The sequence below is a fragment of the Oncorhynchus kisutch genome, linkage group LG28, assembly GCF_002021735.2.
Source record: "Oncorhynchus kisutch isolate 150728-3 linkage group LG28, Okis_V2, whole genome shotgun sequence".
Classification (NCBI taxonomy): Eukaryota; Metazoa; Chordata; class Actinopteri; order Salmoniformes; family Salmonidae; genus Oncorhynchus; species Oncorhynchus kisutch.
The window spans coordinates 20,693,986-20,716,166 of NC_034201.2; the positions used below are offsets into that span (position 1 = coordinate 20,693,986).

Genomic DNA, 22,181 nt, shown 5'->3' on the forward strand with positions numbered 1-22,181 from the left:
GGAGCAACAGTGTGTGAGGACTAAACATTTTCAACAAAACAAGCACGGGTGACAAAACATTTCAGAATGTTTTTGCCGCACACTGGTTTTCACAGCCTTTCACTGTTATTTTGAGATGAGCTAAAGCTGCAGCAAGAGGGGAGAAATTGTCTACAATGCTGGCCATATCAATATTTTGACCTTTCTGAAGTGATATTTGGCTGTAAAGGCTAGCATGAGGGACAAGTAGCTAGCCACGATGAGGTTCGTTTTGACCGAGGTATATCTAGCTAGCTAGTTACTATATAGCCAACAAAATGTGAATAAGCATATTATTGATCTGAACCGTTAGCTGTGTTCGCCCAGTTGCTAGCTTATCCAGGGTCAGTGATACATAGAGCAACCATGTACTGTGTCCATAAGGGAAATGCAATTTTGCCTCAAATAAATTAAATTAACCTCATTAAATGTTACCTATAATACTGATTTCCAGTAGCCTAATTGTCATCTCCTTATTTTCATATACTGCAACTAAATGACAAGGATTGGAGTGGCACTGAATATTATGTCAGTGCTTAAAAGGCATGTACAGCGTCTGGTATATGGTTGGCCTCCTATACATTGTCTATTGTTATGGTATCAGTTGAAATTGAGAGCTTAGTTTAGTTTAACAACGTGTGAGTTTAGCTATTCTCTGTAGGCTTATTGATGCATGCCATATGATAAGCTGCAGATTGGATTCACAGAGCTCATATACTGAGAGAGACAATCAAATAAAACAGATTGGAGATCTTACAACTAGACAAAAAGGATCTTACAACTAGACTAATTTTCGACTACAACACCGACACGTTAGAGACAGAACCCTTTCCCCTCTTTATTGCAGCATTGTGATGTGGTTAATCAACATTGATAATAGATTAACAATTAAAACAAGTTCAAACACTCACTTCACTTCAAAGAATCAACACTTCATCGCTTCAAAATTTACACATATGTGAACTTGTATGTAAAGATGAGACATCTTAGTCTAAATAACAATGGATAATTGAGTAGTAACATGTAAGCTATTATTACTAAAGCATAATTTCAGGTGAACCAAAAAACTCCATACCAGCGGTGGCCAACCTTGCTCCACTGATCCCTGATCTACTGGGTGAGCAGACTTCTATTCCAGCCCAGCAATGGCACACTTGATTATGAACTCTTTAGATTTGATAAGTTGAATCCTGGTGTGTTAATGCTGGGCTGAAACAGAACCCTGCTACACCCAGCAGACCTCCAGCAGGGTTGTCCTACTCCAATTGAAATAGGTTTATACATTATGTGTGATGTTTCACTATATTTTGTATACAACATTTGCTAACATAGGCCTACACATACAGTGGGGAGAACAAGTATTTGATACACTGATTTTGCAGGTTTTCCTACTTACAAAGCATGTAGAGGTCTGTAGTTTTTAGCATAGGTATACTTCAACTGTGAGAGATGGAATCTAAAACAAAAATCCAGAAAATCACATTGTATGATTTTTAAGTAATTAATTTGCATTTTATTGCATGACATAAGTATTTGATCACCTACCAACCAGTAAGAATTCCGGCTCTCACAGACCTGTTAGTTTGTCTTTAAGAAGCCCTCCTGTTCTCCACTCATTACCTGTATTAACTGCACCTGTTTGAACTCGTTACCTGTATAAAAGACACCTGTCCACACACTCAATCAGACAGACTCCAACCTCTCCACAATGGCCAAGACCAGAGAGCTGTGTAAGGACATCGGGGATATAATTGTAGACCTGCACAAGGCTGGGATGGGCTACAGGACAATAGGCAAGCAGCTTGGTGAGAAGGCAACAACTGTTGGCGCAATTATTAGAAAATGGAATAAGTTCAAGATGACGGTCAATCACCCTCGGTCTGGGGCTCCATGCAAGATCTCGCCTTGTGAAGCATCAATGATCATGAGGAAGGTGAGAGATCAGCCCAGAACTACACAGCAGGACCCTGGTCAATGACCTGAAGAGAGCTGTGACCACAGTCTCAAAGAAAACCATTAGTAACACACTACGCCCTCATGGATTAAAATCATGCAGCGCACGCAAGGTCCCCCTGCTCAAGCCAGCGCATGTCCAGGCCCGTCTGAAGTTTGCCAATGACCATCTGGATGATCCAGAGGAGGAATGGGAGAAGGTCATGTGGTCTGATTAGACCAAAAAGCTATATTTTTGTCTCAACTTCACTTGCTGTTTTTGGAGGAAGAAGGATGGGTACAACCCCAAGAACACCATACCAACTGTGAAGCATGGAGGTTGAAACATCATTCTTTGGGGATGCTTTTCTGCAAAGGGGACAGGACGACTGCACCGTATTGAGGGAAGGATGGATGGGGCCATGCATCGCGAGATCTTGGCCAACAACCTCCTTCCCTCAGTAAGAGCATTGAAGATGGGTTGTGGCTGGGTCTTCCAGCATGACAATGACCCGAAACACACAGCCAGGGCAACTAAGGAGTGGCTCCGTAAGAAGCATCTCAAGGTCCTGGAGTGGCTTAGCCGGTCTCCAGACCTGAACCCAATAGAAAATCTTTGGAGGGAGCTGAAAGTCCGTATTGCCCAGCGACAGTCCCGAAACCTGAAGGATCTGGAGAAGGTCTGTATGGAGGAGTGGGCCAAAATCCCTGCTGCAGTGTGTGCAAACCTGGTCAAGAACTACAGGAAACTTATGATCTCTGTAATTGCAAACAAAGGTTTCTGTACCAAATATTAAGTTCTGCTTTTCTGATGTATCAAATACTTATGTCATGCAATAAAATGCAAATTAATTACTTAAATCATACAATGTGATTTTCTGGATTTTTGTTTTAGATTCCATCTCTCACAGTTGAAGTGTACCTGTGAGGATGGAATGTTGTTTTTCAGTTTGGAGAGCCTTTACACACAATATATTGGTGAATCAAAAGTAGTAGTTTGATTCATCCTGAAAGTTGCTGTATTAAATTGTTAAATCCATGAAATATTAGGTGAGAAGTGTACAATAGGGTTTGATCAGTAGTCCTAAAAATCTACCTGAATAATCAGCACTAATCATGGAACTGTGATGACAACAGTCCAGCCATTGTTAAACTTGCTCCAGGTTTGCTGCTACATATGGTCTGCGTTCCATAATGATTAAAATAGGCTACATGTCCCCAAATTATTGCACAACTTGTAATATGTTAGCCTAATATGATCCACTATTGCTAGCGATCCTCAGGAACAACCACACGAACGTGAAAGAGGAGAGAAAGGTAAACTAACAATGGAATGATGCAAAATGTAAGGAAACTAACACTAAAGTGACAGTTTATAAATGTATACGGCAATAACTGACGGTGACTCCCAATTTAACACAATATCAATTTTTGTTAAATACAGTGAAAAGTCTGGGCATACAGTTGAAGTTGGAAGTTTACATACACTATAGGTTGGAGTCATTAAAACTCGTTTTTCAACCACTCCACAAATTTCTTGTTAACAAACTATAGTCTTGTCAAGTCGTTTAGGACATCTACTTTGTGCATGACACAAGTAATATTTCCAACAATTGCTTACAGACAGATTATTTCACTTTTAATTCACTGTATCACAATTCCATTGGGTCAGAATTTTACAAACACTAAGTTGACTGTGCCTTTTAAAAAGCATGGACAATTCCAGAAAATTGTCATGGCTTTTGAAGCTTCTGATTGACACACATGATGTCAATTAGCCTATTGGAGGTGTACCTGTGGATGTATTTTAAGGCCTACCTTCAAACTCAGTGCCTCTTTGCTTGACATCATGGAAAATCAGCCAAGACCTCAGAAAAAAAATTGTAGACCTCCACAAGTCTGGTTCATCCTTGGGAGCAATTTCCAGACTCCTGAAGGTACCACGTTCATCTGTACAAACAATAGTACGCAAGTATAAACACCATGGGACCACGTAGCCATCATACCGCTCAGGAAGGAGACTCATTCTGTCTCCTAGAGTTGAATGTACTTCGGTGCAAACAGTGCAATTCAATCCCAGAACAACAGCAAAGGACCTTGTGAAGATGCTCTAGGAAACCGGTACAAAAGTATCTATATCCACAGTAAAATGAGTCCTATATCGACATAACCTGAAAGACCGCTCAGCAAGGAAGAAGCCACTGCTCCAAAACCGCCATTAAAAAAAGCCAGACTGTGACATATCTGTTAGCAAAGGTGCCAGCTAGAGATGATGTGCAGAAGCTTGCAGGAATTAGCATTTTTGAATCTGAGTAAATAGAGCCAAATATATTGATAAGTCACCTTGTCCGAGAGATTTACATGGTTATCAAACCGTCACGCCAGGTTAAGCCTTCACGAAACACAGCCCTTATTTTAAGTGTATGGAAGAAATGTATGGTAGGAAAATGATTGGAACCATTTCCCTGTTTGCCCGCTAGGTTTTATGGGTATTATGACACCTCACTGTGAGGCTCTATAGCTTGGGTCTCCAAATTCCTTCCCTTCAGGTTATAATACCAGCATTTCATAAACGTTGCTGTTAAAAAGCTGATATGTTGATATGCTTCAGTTTGCTGCCACATTATTGGTTTCACATTTCTCTAGCAATCAAAAGGTAAAATAGATCAACAATTGTAATTTATATTTTCAACCCGCTTATCCAAACGGCTCACACATTCACCTAGCTCTTATCAATATTATCAATATCAATATATCAATATAATTTTTCTACGGCTGGCCATGCTTTCCACCTGTCTACTCCTACCCCGGACAACAGCACTGCACCCCCAACAGCAACTCGCCCAAGCCTTCCCCATTTCTCCTTCTCCCAAATCCATTCAGCTGATGTTCTGAAAGAGCTGCAATATCTGGACCCCTACAAATCAGCCGGGCTAGACAATCTGGACCCTTTCTTTCTAAAATTATCTGCCGAAATTGTTGCCACCCCTATTACTAGCCTGTTCAACCTCTCTTTCGTGTCGTCTGAGATTCCCAAAGATTGGAAAGCAGCTGCGGTCATCCCCCTCTTCAAAGGGGGGGACACTCTTGACCCAAACTGCTACAGACCTATATCTATCCTACCGTGCCTTTCTAAGGTCTTCGAAAGCCAAGTCAACAAACAGATTACCGACCATTTCGAATCTCACCATACCTTCTCTGCTATGCAATCCGGTTTCAGAGCTGGTCATGGGTGCACCTCAGCCACGCTCAAGGTCCTAAACGATATCTTAACCGCCATCGATAAGAAACATTACTGTGCAGCCGTATTCATTGATCTGGCCAAGGCTTTCGACTCTGTCAATCACCAGATCCTCATCGGCAGACTCGACAGCCTTGGTTTCTCAAATGATTGCCTCGCCTGGTTCACCAACTACTTCTCTGATAGAGTTCAGTGTGTCAAATCGGAGGGTCTGCTGTCCGGACCTCTGGCAGTCTCTATGGGGGTGCCACAGGGTTCAATTCTTGGACCGACTCTCTTCTCTGTATACATCAATGAGGTCGCTCTTGCTGCTGGTGAGTCCCTGATCCACCTCTACGCAGACGACACCATTCTGTATACTTCCGGCCCTTCTTTGGACACTGTGTTAACAACCCTCCAGGCAAGCTTCAATGCCATACAACTCTCCTTCCGTGGCCTCCAATTGCTCTTAAATACAAGTAAAACTAAATGCATGCTCTTCAACCGATCGCTACCTGCACCTACCCGCCTGTCCAACATCACTACTCTGGACGGCTCTGACTTAGAATACGTGGACAACTACAAATAATTAGGTGTCTGGTTAGACTGTAAACTCTCCTTCCAGACCCATATCAAACATCTCCAATCCAAAGTTAAATCTAGAATTGGCTTCCTATTTCGCAACAAAGCATCCTTCACTCATGCTGCCAAACATACCCTTGTAAAACTGACCATCCTACCAATCCTCGACTTTGGCGATGTCATTTACAAAATAGCCTCCAATACCCTACTCAACAAATTGGATGCAGTCTATCACAGTGCAATCCGTTTTATCACCAAAGCCCCATATACTACCCACCATTGCGACCTGTACGCTCTCGTTGGCTGGCCCTCGCTTCATACTCGTCGCCAAACCCACTGGCTCCATGTCATCTACAAGACCCTGCTAGGTAAAGTCCCCCCTTATCTCAGCTCGCTGGTCACCATAGCATCTCCCACCTGTAGCACACGCTCCAGCAGGTAGATCTCTCTAGTCACCCCCAAAACCAATTCTTTCTTTGGCCGCCTCTCCTTCCAGTTCTCTGCTGCCAATGACTGGAACGAACTACAAAAATCTCTGAAACTGGAAACACTTATCTCCCTCACTAGCTTTAAGCACCAACTGTCAGAGCAGCTCACAGATTACTGCACCTGTACATAGCCCACCTATAATTTAGCCCAAACAACTACCTCTTTCCCAACTGTATTTAATTTTTATTTATTTATTTATTTTGCTCCTTTGCACCCCATTATTTTTTATTTCTACTTTGCACATTCTTCCATTGCAAAACTACCATTCCAGTATTTTACTTGCTATATTGTATTTACTTTGCCATCATGGCCTTTTTTGCCTTTACCTCCCTTCTCACCTCATTTGCTCACATTGTATATAGACTTGTTTATACTGCATTATTGACTGTGTTTGTTTTTACTCCATGTGTAACTCTGTGTCGTTTTATCTGTCGAACTGCTTTGCTTTATCTTGGCCAGGTCGCAATTGTAAATGAGAACTTGTTCTCAACTTGCCTACCTGGTTAAATAAAGGTAAAATAAAATTAAATTTAAAAAAATAACTCAGTCTTATTAATTTGTAAATCAGTGCATGGAGAATGGTGTTATTTCTATCAGTAAAAAAATGTAAGTAGATGTGGAACCGACAGGTTGCCCCACCTAGTTCATAATTTTATTGCACGTGAAGGTGGTGGAATTATGAGGGAATTAAGTCAAGGTCAGAATACAGTTCATCTGTAAACACCTCTGTGACTTCTTCATTTCTTTGATATCCACCCCAAACTAATAGTTCAGAATATGTGTTGAGTGAAAAGTGCATAAAAGGGGAATTGCGTTCCATTTATGCATGCTTAACTCGGGTCGGAATCCCCCCCCCAGTGCCTTAAGTTACTTTAGTTGGTTCATTTATTTGATCAAACATGCCATGCTGTCTTGCTCTTGTTTTGTGACCCAATCTGTGTGTTTTATCTTCCAGTGACTAAAATGAGTGTGGACGAGCTCCACCAGCTGAATGGGCAGCTGCTGCTACAGATTCAAAGTAAGAGACACTTTCATAGCCATCGATTGAAGTGAACTGTGAACAGATGTCTAAATTATTCCTTTGCATTAATCATCTATAGAGGAGTGCTTTAGCGCATGCATTGGTTTTAAGTCTCTTGTTTTAAATGCTTGTAAATGTCCATAAATAGATGGAACTGAATGTGCCTCATTAGTGTTTTCTTGCATCTCTTCTATGCTGGTGTGTCTTTGATGTGACGTTGTGTTTTTGAGATTGAGGTGGTGATATGTATTGGTAGTACTGCGTTGTCATCTGTCTGCACCCTCTGCTTAATCTGTTTGATTTGATTTCTGGGTGTGTGGTCCCTGGCCTGCATTGATCTCGTTGCTCTTTTGCTTTGTGTGTTTTTGTGCGAGAGTAGGGCTGTGGCTGGTGGTTGTCAAGCAAATACAGTTGAAGTCGGAAGTTTACCTACACTTTTGGTTGGAGTCATTTAAAACTTATTTTTCAACCACAAATTTCTTGTTAACAAACTATAGTTTTGGCAAGTCAGTTAGGACATCTACTTTGTGCACGACGCAAGTAATATTTTCAACAATTGTATACAGATTACTTCACTTATAATTCACTATCACAATTCCAGTGGGTCAGAAGTTTACATGCACTAAGTTGACTGTGCCTTTAAACAGCTTGGAAAATTCTAGAAAATGTCATGGCTTTAGAAGCTTCTGGCTAATTGACATAATTTGAGTCAATTGGAGGTGTGTACCTGTGGATGTATTTCAAGGCCTACTTTCAAACTCAGTGCCTCTGCTTGACATCATGGGAAAATCAAAAGAAATCAGCCAAGACCTCAAAAAGAATTGTAGACCTCCAAGTCTGGTTCATCCTCGGGAGCAATTTCCAAATGCCGGAAGGCACCATGTTCATCTGTACAAACAATAGTACGCAGGTATAAACACCATGGGACCACGCAGCCGTCATACCGCTCAGGAAGTTGACGCGTTCTGTCTCCTAGAGATGAACGTACTTTGGTGTGAAAAGAGCAAATCAATCCCAGAACAACAGCAAAGGACCTTGTGAAGATGCTGGAGGAAACCAGTACAAAAGTATCTATATCCACAGTAAAACGACTCCTATATCGACATAATCTGAAAGGCCGCTCAGCAAGGAAGAAGCCACTGCTCCAAAACCGCCATAAGAAAGACAGATTACGGTTTGCAACTGCGCATGGGGACAAAGATCATACTTTTTGGAGAAATGTCCTCTGGTCTGATGAAACAAAAATATAACTGTTTGGCCATAATGACCATTGTTATGTTTGGAGGAAAAAGGGGGAGGCTTGCAAGCCAAAGAATACAATCCCAACTGTGAAGCACGGGGGTGGCAGCATCATGTTGTGTGGGTGCTTTGCTGCAGGAGGTACTGGTGCACTTCACAAAATAGACGGCATCATGAGGAACGAAAATGATGTGGATATATTGAAGCAACATCTCAAGACATCAGTCAGGAAGTTAAAGTTTGGTCGCAAATGGCCAAACTTCATCCAAATGGACAATGACCCCCAAGCATACTTCCAAAGTTGTGGCAAAATGGCTTAAGGACAACAAAGTCAAGGTATTGGAGTGGCCATCACAAAGCCCTGACCTCAATCCTATGGAACATTTGTGGGCAGAACTGAAAAAGCGTGTGCGAGCAAGGAAGCCTACAAACCTGACTCCGTTACACCATTTCTGTCAGGAGGAATGGGCCAAAATTCACCCAACTTATTGTGGGAAGCTTGTGGAAGGCAACCCGAAATGTTTGACCCGAGTTACACAATTAAAAGGCAATACACTCAATTAGTATTTGGTAGCATGTAAACTTCTGACCCACTGGGAATGTGATGAAAGAAATAAAAGCTGAAATAAATAATTCTCTCCACTATTATTCTGACATTTCACATTCTTAAAATAATGTGGTGATCCTGACTGACCTAAGACAGGGAATTTTTGCAAGGATCAAATGTCAGGAATTGTGAAAAACTGAGTTTAGATGTATTTGGCAAAGGTGTATGTAGACTATATGTAGACTACTGTAACTGCCGGTCTCACTGTAATTGACTGTAAATTAACAAACATGTTTAGCATCTCCTGGCTTTCACGCATAGCCTACAAGCCACTGATGCAGACCTTTGGAACATCTACATTTAAAAGTATAAATCAATTTAATATAACCTACAACACCATCACAATAAATCAACAATTTATTTTAGACCGGTCTAAAAAAACATGATGTGAAAAAAATGTAGTCTATTTGTAACGGTTCTCTTGTGGTGAAGGAGAGTCGGACCAAAATGCGGCGTGTAGATTGCGATCCATGTTTAATAAACAAACGTAAAAACACGAATCAATACAAACACTACGAAACAAAGAACGTAACGAAAACCGAAACGGTCCTATCTTTTTATAAAAAATAATTTATTATCTTCAATACCATTCATTCTTTACAACTCATAATTTTCATACATACTCAAATAATGGTATTTTTATTTAACTAAACATAAACCCCAAACAAAACCTCAGGGGAGCATCTTTCCTCCCCGTCACCCTACAAAATACCTTTCCCTATCTCCCCGTCCCTAATCTATCCCCTTAAAAATCTAAATGACACCCAGCCCTAAACCCCCCTTCCACCTCTCCCGAGCAGCATGCTGCCCCCGCTTCCTCTCCTCCCTCTTCATCCTCCCCCTCAAATCTCCTTCCACCCTCCTCACTATCCCTTCCACCCCCCAATCTCTCCCTGTCTTCACCATGTTCTGCCTGGCTTCCCACAGCCCCCGTTTAAAGAGACTCATGAGAAGCCAGAGCAGAAACCTGTCCCTATCCGTCCCTCTCGCTCTCCCTACACCTCTCTCTAACCTGGCCCACGTCAATACAAAATCCCCCCTTACCAAACCTAACAACACCCGTGCCCTAGCCCATACTACTCCGGCAAAGGCACAGTCCCAAAAGACATGGCGCACAGTCTCCTCCCTGCCACAAGAGGATCTTGGACAGGTGGGGGATTGCACCAAACTATACCGGTACATGATGGAACGTACCGGCAAGCACTTATGGAGGCTCAACCAATTCAGGTCCTTGAGCCTGTTGTCCAGACCCCGCGCCTGCACTCCCTCCCAGACCACTTCCGAGATGCCCACTACAGGCGCCGGACTCCCTGCCTTTCTGACCTCCTCGTACAGGTGCCTGTGATCTAAACCTACTCGGGCAACTTCAACCTCAGGGTGCGCACGCAGCCACTTGGCCGCATGACCAAAGTGCCACGGCAGCTGTTCCGCCAGAGGACCCGTGTTAGACCACACCATTACGCTTCTTGCCTGATACGAGAAGAACACCCGCAGGAGGTAACCGGACGGGTGTATCACTGGATGAGCAAGCTCCGTTAACAAGAAAAAAACGAAAATTGTGTCCAGCTTGAGGGGGAAATGTGGTACCCCCCTACCTCCCTCCCCGATGGGACAGATCATGCGTGCCCTGGCGACCCACTCGCACCTGCCACTCCACATGAACTGAAACACAAGCCTCACTAGAGGCCTCCTCAGACAAGCCGGCAATGGGTAGATGTACGCCAAATACAAAAGAGACGGCAACACATCCACCTTTAGGACCAGGACTTTGCCCATAAAAGACATACCTTGCCTTCCACATTGCTAGCTTCCTCTGTACCACTGCGATACGCATGTTCCAGTTCAGCGTCGCTGAGCCGGAGGTCTCAAAATGGACCCCGAGAATCCTCAGGGCCCCCTCACAGAGAGAGAACCCCCCCATGCACATCCGTTCTTCCGAAAAACTTGACGGAAGACTTTGCATGGTTCAGAACCGCTCCCGACGCTCGGGTGAAATCCCCAAAGATGGCAAGGGACCTTGTCAGGCACGAGTCCTTGCACAGCAGCAAGGAAGTGTCGTTGGCGTACTGCGTCATCTTAACACGCAGCCCACCACTTCCAGGGATCAACAAGCCTTCCACCCCTGTGTCTGCCCTAATGGCAGCCCCCAGAGGCTCCATGTACAGAACGAAGAGGAGAGCCGAGAGTGGGCACCCCTGCCTGACCCCAGACGAGAGGTCAAAAACGTCACCCAAGTGACTATTTACACTAACTCGGCACCCCGCTCCGACATATAATGTACGAATCCATCCTATGAACTTCTCCCCAAATCCTAATCGAGCTAACACTCTGAATAAAAAGGATCTATTCACGCGATCAAAGGCTTTCGCCTGATCTAGCGCTGCTACCATTAAAGCCAGTCCTCTATCTTCAACCCAAGCGATGGAGTCCCTGATTAACTGTAGGTTCCATCTAATAGAGCGGCCCTCTACCCCGCACGTCTGATCCTCATGGACGACGTAGGGAAGGGCTGTGCGCAACCGGTCTGCTAAAACCTTTGCAAGTAGCTTGTAATCTACACACAGCATGGTCAACGGCCGCCAGTTGCCAAGGTCTGTTACTTCCCCCTTCTTATATAAAAGTGACAGCACACCAACAGCCATTGATCCCCCTGGGACTCCCGTCTCAAGGATGGCCTTCAAGACTTCGAGGACCACTGGTCCAAGTATACCCCAAAACTTGAGATAAAACTCAGCCGGCAGCCCATCCATCCCAGGCACCTTCCCTTTTCCCCATCCTCCTAAGAGCGCTCTCAACCTCTTCTAGTGAAATCTGGGCCTCCATCACTTCTCTAATGTCCTCCGGCAACTGCCTGGACAAGTGTTCTAGAAACACATTTCCCTGCTCTACATCTATTTCCCTTTCCTTAAACAAACCTTGGAAATGATCAGTTGTCACCCTGACCATATCCTCTGGTTCTCTAACTATACTACCATTTTCTTCCCTAACGCCATGCATTACCTTCCTACTCTGTCTGGCCCTAACCGACTTAAAGAACATAGCAGAACAAGTCTCATTATGTTCTAGAAAGCCACTATGCGCACGTTCCAGGAAAGCTCGAGCCTTCCGCTCCTGCAACTCCCTGAGCTGCGCCTTTAGGGTTGCGGATCTCTCCCAGTCAAACGACCCGCCGAGGTTGCCTGCCTCGTATTCGAGTTCAATTAACCTTTGGATACGATCCACCTCCCTCCTCTCCTCCCTTTTTTTCCTCTTGCAATACCCTATTATAAAAGCCCTAATCCTCACCTTAACTAATTCCCACCACTCTAACACCCCCTCGCACATGGACCGGAGGCCTTCAAGCCTCCAAAAGAAACCATAAAACCCGTCAACAAAAGCCTGCTCCTCCAGCACATCCCGATCTAACTTCCAGTACCCCCTACCAAAGAAGCAGACTGGCGACCCCACCTGCAGGAGCACCCCGTCGTGATCCGAAAAGAAAACGGGCAACAGCCGCCCAGACAACTTACCCAAAGACCTGGGTACAAAAATATAGTCGAGCCTCCGCTCAACCCCCCCTGGATTGCGCCATGTAGGACCGGCCATTTTCGGAGTAGTGTGCAGACCACCATGTACCAGTCCATGGCAAGCCATTAGCCCGGCAATGGCGCCTGCACTGCTATCCCCCCCTATTCCTAAATCTGTATTAAAATCCCCCCTATCACTAATTTCCTATTTGTGACACACAGGGGCGTCAGACAGTCCACCATCTCCCTCCTGTCTGCCACCACCTGTGGCCCATACACCACCACTAATCTAAATTACAATCCCTTATCGTGACATCCACCCCTAAAACCCTCCCCTGCATTACCACAAAAGAATCCTCCACTTTTACCTCCCTGTGCCCACACAAAATCCCTACCCCCGATGAGTGCACCCCCCCAATACCCCAAACCGACTCCCCCTTGTCCCACTCCCTCTTAAACCTACTAACATCCCCTCCATCCCTCAGGTGAACCTCCTGTAAAAAACAAAAATCAAACCCCACACCCTCCAAATAACTAAAAACCGCCCTCCTCTTAACAAAATCCCTTAAACCCCTTACATTTAAAGTAACAAAAGTAAAATTAGACCCCATGAAAGAATCAAATAAAAACATGTAATACACTCATTCTAAACCCAGACAGAAAAAAAATCAAAAACAGGAGACTCACCCGATGCTCCCCTGCTCCATATCTACCGGTGAAAACACCATCCGTACTCCCGAAATCCCCCCCTCTTCCTCCATCTCACCAACCCAGGATGCAGGAATAGTGTTTGGCTCCGGGGTGCCCTGCACCCTGGGTCTACCCCCACAATCCTCCCCCTCCCCAGTGCTGCAGCTGGATTGGAAAAAAAAAAAATCGGGGAGGCTGAGTCCCCAAACAAAAAAATCCCCACCTCCTCCTGTACCCAGTCCTGAGTCTTGTTAGGTGTGTCCCCACCCAACAGAAGTTGAGGGCCTGGGGAAACCAGCAGCAACCCAGAGGTTTCTCCCACCCCCATCACTCTCTTGGCCATCCCCTCCCTCTCACTGTCGGCCATCTTCATTCTCTTCTTTGGTGATGGCGGCAGTGGAGAGATACCACCCCCCCCCCCCCCCCCGCCAGCTCCTCCACCATACCCCTCCTCTTCCACCAGGGCACTTTCCCCCCAGTCCACTTGCTCTTCCACCGTCTCCTTCTCCAACACTCCTCCCTCGCTTTCTTCTCTCTCATGCTCCTCCACTCGGTTGCCTTCTTCTGCCGCTTTTCCTGGTTCTCCTACTCCCGTGCCTTCCGTTTCCTTCTCTCTTCCATCCGCCGCTTCTTGCTCCTCCTCCTTCCTTGCGGCCTTCCCCTCTGGACCTGTACTCTGGTCATGAGGCTTGCTTCCTTCCCCTCTTCTTCCCCCATCCCCCGCTCCTGCTCCCCCCCCAGCCGCAGCCGCATATGACCTCTGACGAGCTGGGCAACCCCGCCACAGGTGTGCTGACGAGCCACACCCGTGGCACGCCTTAGGCTTGTCACAATCCCTCGCCTCGTGTTCCTCAGATCCACAAAATCTGCATTTTCTTGTGCTGTACGAGGCGAATATGTGGCCGTAGGCCATACAGCGCCTGCAAAATGGGCATAAAACATAAAACAACGTCCCCCTGTCAGCCCCCAGGGAGAACATAGCAGGAGGATGGAGGTAGCCACCATGTCCCTTTGGGTCCTCTCTGAGGAGGGCCTGGAAGCCTCTCCTCCCATTCCAAAACCCAAGGGAGTCTTTGAGGTGCCTTGCTGAGGAGACGTTATCCATGTATCTCCCCAGAAAGGCCCTCACCTCTTCATCCTTAACGTATGGGTTGTAAATGTTGACAGTTACAACCCTAAAGTTATTCTTCGCCAGGCTTGTTATTTCATAGTGGCTCATCGGCCTCTCGCCTCCCACTGCTCTTGCCCTTCTCAGGATATCATCGTGTTTCTCCTCTGTATATAGTGCCACGTCGTATGCTCCCTCCAACGAGTTGCCTTGGAAACAAAACACGTCCTTCACCATCAGCTTTAGAATCCCCATCAATATTATCCTTCCAAAAGTTTCCCGTCCTAAAGGCTCCAACTCCTTTTCCTTCCAAGCAAACCGAATCGTGTTGGCCAGCCCAATCCCAGGGACCGACCGTGTTGATGGATTTAGCACCATCTCCGCAAGGAGAATGGCGCTCGTTCTCTTCTCTTCCAAAAAAATGAAAAAAGAAAATCCAAAGTGACTGAGCCTATTCTGGTGCAAACTAACACAGAGACAGGAACAATCACCCACAAACACACAGTGAAACCCAGGCTACCTAAATATGGTTCCCAATCAGAGACAATGACTAACACCTGCCTCTGATTGAGAACCATATCAGGCCAGACATAGAAATAGACAAACTAGACATGAAACAGATTGCCCACTCAGCTCACACCTTGACCAACCAAAACATAGAAATATATAAAGTAAACTATGGTCAGGGTGTGACACTATTTCAGAAGAGCAGATTGCGTCCTCTGAGTTGATCTGGCTATGCCATATGGCTGTGGGCTACACTAATTAATTTAGCAGACAAGATTTGCTTAGAATTCTGTAGCATTCTTTTATTTTATTCTATAGTATGAAGAATACAATTGAACATAGCTGAATAAAATAGAAAGTATATATTTTCTCCAAACAATTTGAGGGAATGCACATGGGGCCATTCTGTGTTGAGTGGTTAACAAAGAAACAGGTACTACTATATGCTTCATTTAGAGTTATTTATGTAACTTTAGTTGTGATACAAATGTTGGGCTATATGTTTGGATTGTTAATACATTGTAAGGCTGCATGATGTGACTAATGATGATTTGTTGCATGAAAGGCATGAGCTCTGCTTTGTTTCTTGCACAGACTGCACTCCATTAGTCTCTTAATCACAATTTGACAGGAACTTGATAAATCCTTGAATTTCCCGGCGGCAACCTCCATGCCTTTTGCGGCCAGTGGCCGCTGTGCCCCTGGGCTGAATATAATAATTATAATTCCGTACTGCCGGCTGCTAATTGCGGTGCTCCGAAGTACCTCACTCACATGGCTCTCTCATATCTAAATTCTCATTAGCCAATGTCCGTCACGTGATCGTGACCTTCTCACAGGCATGTCAGCTCCAAAGTAGGCTGCAAGTGAAGACCGACACATCGGGGACGCAACTGCGCATGTGCCTCTCGAATTCCGAGGCACGTATTGAAGACGTTAGATGAACTGTACACATTTATTTTTTGTCAGCCAACAAGATGAGTAGGCCTACCAAACAGCAAAAGCTCTAGCCTATGTCAATTTACTATCCCCCATAGTACAAACCTTGACCTATTCTCTTCTATGTGATAGATAAATAAATATTACAAATATAGTCTGGGACAGTTGTGGGATGCGATAGATCCCAAATTAATTCAACCACTCGCATTAAAAAAACTTTTTAAAAGCAATGAGGCTGATGCAACCGATCAGAACATTTAGCTTAAAATGTTGATAAACTATTAGGCTATTTCTTCACATTATAAGCGCAGCAATGAGCATACCACCAATGAGGATACCACCATTCTTAAATGTGACCTCAAATGCAATTATGCGTGTAATGCTTTATTACAAAGGTGCATTTTTATGGTAAGCTTGTCAAAACATATAGGCCTATGGGATAGGCTATATGTGGTGTGCAACTATGATTAGGAAAAAAAAGGCATGCACTGTTTCTTGCCTTACTGCACACGCTGGGCATCATTCACAAGTGAATATACATCATTAACATGTGATAAGAATAGTCTGATGGGTGTCACTATTAGCCTAATTTAATCTAGTCTTGACATATATCTGTGAAATTAGTTTTGATTAAAAATGTACCATTATCATGTACCTGTCTCGGAAATCAGGGTCAGGGGGAACAAATATGTAATCTATGGACTTAAATAGTGAATGGAGTACGCTTTTCCTGTGGTTAATTTTCATGCCAGCTAGGTAGGCTATACTCCTGTTGTAAAGCCGCAGGTAGGCTAGTGGTTAGTGTTGGGCCAGTAACCAAAAGGTTACTGACTAGGTAAAAATCTGTCGTTCTGCCCCTGATTAAGGCACTGTTCCCCGGTAGGTCGTCATTGTAAATAAGAATTAGTTCTTAACTGACTTGCCTTGTTAAATTAAAATGTTACAAGCGAAGCAATGTGCTTAATATTAGGAATGTTGAGAAATAAATATAGGAGGCATAGCCTACAGAAAGCTGATGGATCCTCTTCCTTTTTAATACAGGCCACCAACTTTTTTTTTCTCACGCAATTGCATAGCCTATAGAAATGTTGAGCAACTTAAGCTCATGGGCTTTTATGAAGTGTTTGATTTGATTTTCTGATTACATTTGCATTGATGTCAGAGTGATTAGAGGGACAATGGAGTGCTATGTACCAGGCAGTTAGCAAGTTTGGAAGGCTACTAATGACCATCAGCAGCATCAGAGCTTGGAGAAGCCTAGTTACCATGACTAAACGGTCATGTGGAATTTGACTGTTAACATGACTCGTGACCGTCGGTGTGGAGGTAATACGGTCACTGTAACATCCCTAAGAGAGAGACCCTGCACTGTACTAATCTCTGCTCTGTTTCCTCTCCCCTACAGAGGTGTTTGAGGAGCTGACAGTGGCTGTGCAGGAAAAAGACTCACTGGCGTCGGAACTGCATGTTCGCCACATCGCCATCGAGCAGCTCTTCAAGAACTGTGCCAAGCTGCCCTGGCTGCAGATCAGTCGGGCCGGGTCCGGGGTCAAGGCCAGCAGCAACGCCTCTGTGGAGTGAGTGGAGTCTGGGGGTACCTACCTGGCTTGGCTGCCTCACTCAGGGAGATGGCTGTTTCACTCCCAGGGCTAAAAGACAGACAGACAGGATGGCCACTGTGGCCCGTGCCCTTTATATTGTAAGAGACTTGTTGCGTGGTGGGATTTCTGTCAGAAGAGTGAGGAATGGACATGGCCTTCTCTCATCTGGTGCTCCATGGCTTTTCTGACTGCAGTACTTTGAAGAAGGGGCTCAGAGAAAGGCAATAAAATGAAAGGATCTTGGGATCCACTGACTTCCACATGGGTTGTTGAGCCCCGCTGTCGGTGGACCTGTTGCCTATGCAGACAAAGTATTTTTGAAAGAATACCTATTCAGATTTGATACAGAATGACATGAGCGAATACTAGTATATACTAGTAATTGCCAAAATAAAGGAAACACTTGAGTAAATGAAGTATATTGAAAGCAGGCAGGGCTCTACATTTAGATTGGTTAGCATCATGGTTGCACTATTACTACAGTGAAAACGGCTTGCTTCTAGATCAACCAGGTCAAAAGATCTGACCAATTTTACCGGCACAACATTTGTATCTTCCTATAGCCGAGCGGATCGCCGGGACCGGATTTTAGATTCATAAACCATGTCGTGGGCCGTTCTATAACTACTCACGCGTCGACAACCATTTGTTTACACTTTGTTCAGTCATGTTACCTTATTCGCTAGCTAACAACCTGGTAACAGAAAGAAAGGAAAAGGGGTAGCTTCTTCAGGAGATCAGTGATCATAGCAGTGAATGAATGACAGATCTCTTGCATGTCAACATCACAAACCTGATGTTTTTAAGGAGACCGTGTACAATTTTCTATGTAATGCATCTCAATAGGAAAATGCTGCTTTTACACAAAATGTAGACAATATTCCACAAATGACTTTATTTCAATGACAGGTATTCGTATCATCATTTTAGCTTTTATATTAAACAAATGCGTTTACAGTGTTCCATATTAGTTTCTAGGGCACAACGTGCTTCAGAAGTAGCTAGAATTCGTAGGCTGCATTTACACAGGCAGCCCAATTCTGATTTTAAAAAATTCACTAATTGGTCTTCGGTCTTTCCAATCAGATCAGCTCTGAAAAAGATCTGATTTGAAAAGATCCTTTGTGATTGATCAAAAGAACAATGGGTGGAAAAAAGATCAGAATTTATCTGCCTGTGAAAATGTAGCAATATAGGCCCAATCTCAATCAACTTTTCTGGTGTTCCTAAATTTAATTTGGTGCTCCAAACTTTAAGTTACCAATGAAACATTTGAATTTAGAGCACTGAAAGTAGGTGCTTCCACATACGTGGTTCCTGAGTTAATTTAGCTATCCCATCCATGTATAATCAATCCCAGTTGACCATTACTTTGGCTAACATGGCTAGAAAAGAGGTGTCAAAGGTGCGTAGGGGGTTTAGTGTGGGTGGGTGTGTCTGTCAGTTACCAGAAGGATATACTACAAAGCGTGATCAAGGAGTTAGCCAGCTAACTTGCCTAAATGTTCTGAAATAACTGTATTTTTTAGAAAGATAAGCTTGATATGGGCATGGTCTAATTGACTCAACAACCAAAAACACATATCTAAGTTGAGCTGTCTTAATGAACCAGAAAACCAATCGTTATTTCTGGTTGTTTATCAAAGTTAGCTGACTATCTCATTGATCCTGCTTTGTAGTATACCCCTCTAATCTCAACCCAATTGAAAATTTATGGGAGATTCTGGAGCGGCGCCTGAGACGGCCTTTTTCACCACCATCAATAAAACACCAAATTATGGCATTTCTTGTGGAAGAACGGTGTTGCATCCCTCCAATAGAGTTTCAGACACTTGTGGAATCTATGCCCAGGGGCATTGAAGCTGTTCTGGCAGCTCGTTGTGGCCCAATGCCCTATTAAGGCATTTTGTTGGCATTTCTTTTATTTTGGCAGTTACCTGTATCTAGCTGCAATTTTCTTTTTACAATGACAGTTTTCATTTATTGAATTTCCTCACACTCTTTTACATTTTGTTTTATTTTTGTTATTTTAATCACACCCATTTCATCGCTCCTTGGAAAATATTTGGTTGACTGATGATGTTGTTGCTGTGGTAACTGTTACTAAATGAGAGGTTATTTTCTATTCAGTGCAGTGAAACACTCTTGCGGTTTGAATAAAGTCTGTTACATCTAAGAGGTGGGATTTTAAGTCCAGAGGTTAGTTTGTTGCTTTTATTATTTCTCCAGTTTTTGATTTGATTTTGATGTCTTGTTTGTATTTTTATTTGTTTTGAGTTTTGTTAGTGGCATGCTGCAAATGCTGTTTTCTGCTATTCTTAACTTTTAAGTCCTCTTGATTTCAACTGGTAAGGTATTTTATGGTAGCCTGTGGTAAGGCTGTTGAGCTCAAGTCATGTATTCGAACAAGGGAGGGACATGAAATGTGTGCTGATGATAGAAAAGGCCTAACTCAGTAAGCATTATATTGTCCATTTGCCAAACCAAAGCCTTTATTTGCTTCAAGGCAGCAAATATCAGTATTTATTATTTCACTTGTAAACTACAAGTATAGGCCTCGCTAGACCAACTAGAATTGATATGAAATGCAATAGAATACACTGATACCAAATTCACTTGAAATGTGGCTCAATGATAAACTTGTGACTCTATAAAATTGGTTTAGCTGTAGTCCTGCGTTATGAACTGCTCAACACAATTCAGCAGGTAGCCTAGCGGTTAAGAGCTTTTGGGCCAATAACCAAAAGGTCACTGGTTCGAATCCCCGGGCCGACTAAGTGAAACATCTGTCAATGTGCCCTTGAGCAAGGCACTTCAAATCTAATTTTATTAGTCACATGTGAAACCGTGAAATGCTGACTTACAAGCCCCTAACCAACAACGCAGTTCAAAAAATACAAATGAGAAATAAAAGTAACAAGCAGTTAAAGAGCAGCAGTAAAATAACAACAGCGTAACTTCTATACAGGGGGTACAGAGTCAATGTGCGGGGAACAGGTTGCATTTGTAAATCGCTCTGGATAAAGAGCGACTGCTAAATGACGTATTCTCCCCTGGTTTCACTGTCTGTCAAGTTGATGTTTGGTTGTGTGACTGAGTTTATTCAAGCAATTTTTTGTATATATTTTTTAATTATTTTGTGGTTGTGTGTTTCAAGTGTGCTTTGGTTTTTACTTGTTTTATTTGCGCTAATAATTTTCTGGTGGCAGGTCTATGCTGTGTGGAGTTCAAATGATGTCTAAACTGACGAATCCGGTTTTCTCTTAATACGATGTGTCCATTTAGTTTTAAAAGGCACTGATCTGAATGGTGAAAAGAAAGCAATATGATGGAAAGGCCAAATAATGATTAATTTTACCTATCCAGCCTGGTCAGATCAGTGATTTTGAAGAAAAGGAGACAAACAAATTAACTAGCCTTCATTAATATTTGGGACACAGATGTAGTAAGAAAATGGATTTTAGTATGTCTCTGGTCAATACTTAGACCTGCATGTGAAATTTAGGCATACTCTGGTGGTTTGAAACAGCTGTAGAGGTTCTGATCACTGAAGTGGACCCTCTATCATTGGCCCAACAAGAATGTGTATATTTTGGGTAGAAAGAAACCAATATATTCAGGTTGATGTATTTGAATCTTCCAATGTCAGTCTCTCTTTATAAGAGATCAGGTTTGACCCCTTTGGGGTTTACAAGAAAGGTTTTAGCTCTGCTTTCAACTTATCCTGCTTTTGTTTGGATTAATAAATGTGTATTCTTCTGAGCGTGAGTTTAGTGTCACCCTAATTCATACAGGTGGTATGTTGTACAAATTGATTCATACACGTTCTCATTTTCCCCTAATTCTTGGTTTTTGAGATTTGACGTATGTGTTTGCACTTACAGTGCCTTCGGAAAGTATTCAGACCCCTTGACATTTTTCCACATTTTGTTAGGTTATAGCATTATTCTAAAATGGATTAAATACTTTTTTCCATCTCAATCTACACACACTACCCAATAATGACAAATAGGACTTTAGACATTTTTGCTAATATATTACAAATAAATAACTGATGACATTTACTTACAGTTGAAGTCGGAGGTTTACATACCTCAGCCAAACACATTTAAACTCTCTTTTTCACAATTCCTGACATTTAATCCTAGCAACAATTCCCTGTCTTAGGTCAGTGAGAATCACCACTTTATGTTAAGAATGTGAAATGTCAGAATAATAGTAGAGGATTTATTTCAGCTTTTAATTTCTTTCATCACATTCCCAGTGGGTCAGAAGTGTACATATACTAATTGAGTGTATGGTAGCATTGCCTTTAAATTGTTTAACTTGGGTCACCCGTTTTGAGTAGCCTTCCACAAGCTTCCCACAATAAGTTGGGTGAATTTTGGCCCATTCCTCCTGACAGAGATGGTGTAACTGAGTCAGGTTTGTAGGCTTCTCTGTTCGCACACGCTTTTTCAGTTCTGCCCACAAATTTAATATGGGATTGAGGTCAGGGCTTTGTGATGGCCACTCCAAAACTTTGACTTTGTTGTCCTTAAGCCAATTTCGTAACAACTTTGGAAGTATGCTTGGAGTCTTTGTCCATTTGGAAGACCCATTTACGACCAAGCTTTAACTTCCGACCTCATGATGCCATCTATTTGGTGAAGTGCACCAGTCCCTCCTGCAAAAAGTATGATCTTTGTCCCCGTGTGCAGTTGCAAACCGTAGTCTGGCTTT

At 43.3% G+C, this 22,181-nt stretch overlaps 1 protein-coding gene across 1 annotated transcript in view; it reads left to right on the forward strand.

Moving 5' to 3' along the window:
- The window catches only part of LOC109873288 (protein EURL homolog), a 61,420-nt gene extending 40,199 nt beyond the window's left edge, over nucleotides 1–21,221 (forward strand). Inside the window, exons 4-5 of the mRNA XM_020464929.2 lie at nucleotides 7,197–7,259; nucleotides 17,264–21,221. Of these exons, the coding sequence (XP_020320518.1) occupies nucleotides 7,197–7,259; nucleotides 17,264–17,439 (239 nt within the window). The 3' untranslated portion in view covers nucleotides 17,440–21,221. The remainder of the gene's footprint in view (nucleotides 1–7,196; nucleotides 7,260–17,263) is intronic.
- Nucleotides 21,222–22,181: the final 960 nt, after the last annotated feature.